At 35.6% G+C, this 4,727-nt stretch overlaps 1 protein-coding gene across 2 annotated transcripts; it reads right to left on the bottom strand.

Annotated features, from left to right (window-relative positions):
* Nucleotides 1-1,169: 1,169 nt before the first annotated feature.
* On the bottom strand, nucleotides 1,170-3,070 carry LOC127801041 (heavy metal-associated isoprenylated plant protein 39-like). Of its 2 annotated transcripts, none has more exons than XM_052335840.1 (3): nucleotides 2,781-3,070; nucleotides 2,281-2,356; nucleotides 1,170-1,834 (listed from the first exon to the last, which is right to left on the bottom strand). In XM_052335840.1, the coding sequence occupies exons 1-3, from the start codon at nucleotides 2,784-2,786 to the stop codon at nucleotides 1,440-1,442; spliced, it is 477 nt and encodes a 158-aa protein (XP_052191800.1). In that variant the 5' UTR covers nucleotides 2,787-3,070; the 3' UTR covers nucleotides 1,170-1,439. The 2 variants fall into 2 exon arrangements, with proteins under 2 accessions (XP_052191800.1, XP_052191801.1); XM_052335841.1 differs by lacking the exon at nucleotides 2,781-3,070 and adding an exon at nucleotides 2,699-2,718.
* Nucleotides 3,071-4,727: the final 1,657 nt, after the last annotated feature.

Genomic DNA, 4,727 nt, shown 5'->3' with positions numbered 1-4,727 from the left:
CTCAATGAGGTACCATTCCACGTCGTGAATGAATGGGACACATTTTGTTACCAAATAATTTAGTGCTTTCCTCATATAGAAAGAATTGAATTGAATTGAATTAAATGGTTTATGCCAAATAATAGTTACACAAAATAAAACATAGATATGGAGGAGACTACACATGCAAAATAGTCTGCATATATGTATATATGATAAAAGACACAAAAGATCAATAACTTTATAATAAAAAAGTATAATGCTAACCATTCTCTATTATAAAATTATTTCCCCCAGGAAAGTAAGATGGGATTCGAAATCTGTTCCACCGCCAAAAGTTGAGAGAGGAGCAGAGGTGACCCACCATTTCGTTTCCCAGCCAAATTTCCTATCCTTGGCCATGTCAATACAACCGACCATTGACGTTACAGAGCTCCCTTTTTTTTTTTCTTTTTTGTGTATATGCAAGTGAGGTATTATGATATAGACTTTGACAAAAAGAAGGGTTTTCGATTATCTTTCATGCTGTCTATGAAAGCCTTATCATCAACCCATTCAAGATTCCCAGACTGTTGAACAGCAAACCCATGGTTCAATCAATCATTTACTCTTCATAAACCCATCTTGGCCTCCCTGGCAGCCATCATCTTTACAGTTGTACTGAGAGAAAGGCTGGGAGACACTTACAAAACAGACAATCTTTTTTAAGTTAGAAAAAAAAAAGGGAAAAAAAAAAAAATCCTTCTCAATGTACCAGATTTTCTGCTTTCAAAAACAGACCAAAGAAATGTCATATTTATAAATACTTGTCCCTTAACTTCTTAAGATGTCTTAATAAAAGGGAAGACAAAGCATAAGACAACGGCAACAGGCATCATTATTGTACTAATTGTACAAACAAATATTCCATTGGATGCCATGAAACTTAATTGAAAAAGAAACTGATCGAATGTGGGAGCATGTGAGGGCAACAGTTCGAAGGAAAAAGACATGTTTCTTTACCGGAAATGCCATCCATGGTAATCACATGCACTTGTACCTTATAAAGAACAAACTCACTCAATATCATAGATTTTTTCTACAGAAAATACCATGAAATGCAAGTTCTTAGCAAAGCTGGTAAATGTTGACATGCCTCAAATCTAAGAAAAAGATCTGTGTAACGAAACATTGGGCCTTGCACCAAAAAATTCCAATAATAAGAAGACTGATTGCTTCAAACTCAAAAGAGAAAGCATTCATATTAAACATCAGCTCTAACTTGAGCACTCAGAATCATGACAAAATTCATTTAGATCCCTTTACACATTAACTTTCATTTTTTGAACAAGATCTATAGAACATAGCAAAATTATACACAGGATCTTCCCTGTTCTCAGATGCTCCCTCAGATTTGCTCCGGGAAGATAGAAACCTGGAACCAACTAAAAGAGGCACAGGATTCATATTTTCTCGCCAAATTAACAGATGGTGCAGGCATTCGGGTTCTCTTCCATGCTGTGATGAGCATGGTAATATGTGTTCATGGGCGGGTAGTATGGTCTGTAAGGCATAATCCCTACCACTGGCTCTGGCTCCTTCTTCTTCTCCTCTTCCTTCTTCGGCTCTTCCTCCTTCTTGGGTTCTTCTTCCTTCTTTGGCTCCTCTTTCTTCGCCTCCTCCTTCTTGGCTTCCTCCTCTTTCTTGGGTTCTTCCTTCTTTGGCTCCTCCTTCTTCTCAGGCTCTTTTGCCTGCCCTACTAGGACTATATCAGTCGGCCAAAGTTTGCGCAATTTGCTAACAACTCTTACAGGGTCCACTGTTCCAATCACTGTCAATTTCTTATCTTTCATGTCCATGGAGATCAAATCAATTCCTATGCAAGCACAACAATTAAAATTTTGTTAGCCTGAAAATTTTGTCTATTCAGCAACCTTTTTCTTTCTAAAAGACCCCTAAATCTCGTCCTCCATTTAGATGTCAAGCAAGTACTTCAATCCAATTCTCTCCCCCCCCCCCCCCCCCCCCCAAACCCTCTTTATGTTTCATGTAAGCATCTATAATTCTGTAAGTCAAAATTAAGCTCATCTATTCTAAAATCATCTTACAAGAAGGAGGCATCTCAACAACAAAGAATAACATAAAATATTCCATGAGGACTTTTCACAGCAACTTTACATGCGCACAATTTTTTACCCAAAGCTGGATGGAATGTTTTTATTAATTGTTTAAGCAGAACAAATAGGCTATTTAAGATTCTTTCTCTTAATTTTTTTTAATTTATAATGTTCATGCTTGGAAACTTGAGACGCAAAGTGTTACCTGAAAGAGCAGAGACTGTCTTCAGTGCCTTCCTCTTGTCTTTGTCATCTTCCAATTCCAGTTTCAAGATAAACTTCTGCAAGAACAAGTCAAGAAGAAAGATCTACATCAGTAGTCAATATACCAACCAGGCACCTCAATAAATTCTTTGCCGCCTTCTCATTGCTTTGGCTGCTAATTAACAAACCAAATTGCGGAAAGATAAATCAAAACCACAAGAAGAATAAAAAGGATCTGATTCCGAATCCACCAAACTGAACTACAAATTCAAACCAGGGAATCAACTAGATTCAAAGAACTGAACAAATTCCAGCTCAACATCGCATGTCCGAACGTGAAACAAGCAGTAGAAAGTATCAGAACTTTAGACAAATGAACAAAAGGTGGATTCCAAATGCTCCTCAAAAAAGAATCCCACCTCAAAATCCTTCAAAAAAAGAAAAACCCAACAACCCCGAGACAAAGAAAGGAAGCGAAGAATAAACAGAAGCAGACCAGACCTTCATTGTGAGTGGGAGAGAGATCTCAAAGGAATGGCAATGGGGGAATCAGAAGCTCCAGAGAGAAGGAAGAATGTTGAGAGCAGACCAGAAGAGAGAGATGTGAAGGTGAATAAAAGAAGAGAAGACGAAATCAAATAATTCTATGGTTGAAAAAGAAGATGGGGCGAGGGAGGTTGGGATGGAAAGAGAACCAAAGAAATCCGAATCGCAACAAGAAATGCAGAATAAGAAAGAGAAAACAAGAAAAAGGAAAGGTTTTTAGAGAGACAAAGAGAGGCGAAGCAGCGGAGGTAGCTCAGCGCTATTATCCTACTTGCGTTGGGCCCGCAGGCACCAGGCGGCACGTAATGGAGTCTGGAGAGAGATGAAACAACAGTAAAGAAGTTTCGCTGTCTTGGGGGATTCGCTTTGGCCTTTGTGGCGGGTGCCGGTTCCCAATGCGGCGCGTCCTCTGCACGCCCACCACATATCTTTGTGGTTTTGGCGGTGTATGGGCCCCACCTTTGCCCTTCTTCTCTGCGTCTCTAATTACGAGTACAGATTGGAACACAATTTTGTATAAATGCAAGCAAGCACAAATGGAACTGCATTTCGATCTAGATAAGAGCAATATAATCAAAAAAATAAAGACATTTAGATATATATTAATAAAAGAAACCCAAAAATATATATATATAGTACATGGCAATGTTGGTGTCAAAATTTCATTTTCAGAGGAAGAACTCACTTGGCCATTTGGCTTTGAGTTGGGTTGAGTTAGATGCATGCTAATTAAACATTGTAAAATGACCATTTGATAACCTCAAAATTAAAATCTCCTTTTTTAAGTGAGTTTTGAAAGCCAAACTCAACTTCTCCTTTCCCATCCCATGCACCTGACCTGGCTGTGTTCAAATAGTATTATAGAATGCAAATATTAACATTGAGAATAATAATTCTAGAAGCTAAAAGGTCATGGTTGACGACGATCAAAAGTAGTAGATGGGTGTGTGTGTGTGTGTGTTTCAATGGCTAATTACATGCAAAATTCAACCAACAATACATTGAAAAAGTAAAACCAACCAGCAACATTCACAAGGTGAGAGCGCAATACAATTAATGTTTAATATTATTTAATAGATTATTATTCTGAAAAGCTAGAATGCTTCCTTTTACAACAAACACTTCCAAACAATCTGAACACCTTGGTTAGGTTTATGAAGTGATATGTGGCTGAACAATTCATGTTTTAGTTAGCTGATATTAAATTTGGTTTAGTGCTAAGATGAGTCTTCCACCACACACCTAGTCTTATTATCATTTTATATATAAGTGCACACGCCTAATCTTAGGTCATAAAATTTGTTGTCTCCCCACATTAGATGGTGGCCACTAATTATTAAACCATTTTGTTTCTTTATTTCAATAAATCTCTGGTGTTGGATGTCAATAATATATATATATATATATATTATTTTAAAATAGTCACAATTAGTGTAAATAGTCACAAGAAGTGTAAATAGCTAAAAGAATAAATAAATACAATAATCTGTCTTTTAATATCTCTTTTTGAATATATTTTGTTTAGTACATGAAAAATAACTATAGAAAGAAAATAAAAATATATGTTTATGTTAATAATAATTTTATTATAGAATAAAAAAAAAATCACTTTACTATAAAGTCCTTGTCAATTGCTACTTTTTTCCCTCCTATTTTATAGAAAGAAACCAAACACTAAATTTAAACTTCGGAATCTTATTTTAGGAGTACACTTCAATGATAGATTTTTTTAATGAAAAATATAATAAGAGATTCATATACATAACGCAAGATATAATGATTTTATAAAATAATATATCATCAATAACAATAATTAATAAGAATTTAGAATTTATATAATTAACCCTTTTTTTTTAAAAAAAAAAAAAAGGTATGTGACGGCGTAGAAATTTAGGAAAAAGG

The sequence above is a fragment of the Diospyros lotus genome, chromosome 5 (assembly GCF_014633365.1).
Source record: "Diospyros lotus cultivar Yz01 chromosome 5, ASM1463336v1, whole genome shotgun sequence".
Classification (NCBI taxonomy): domain Eukaryota; kingdom Viridiplantae; phylum Streptophyta; class Magnoliopsida; order Ericales; family Ebenaceae; genus Diospyros; species Diospyros lotus.
This window is presented reverse-complemented; position numbering and strand designations above follow the sequence as displayed.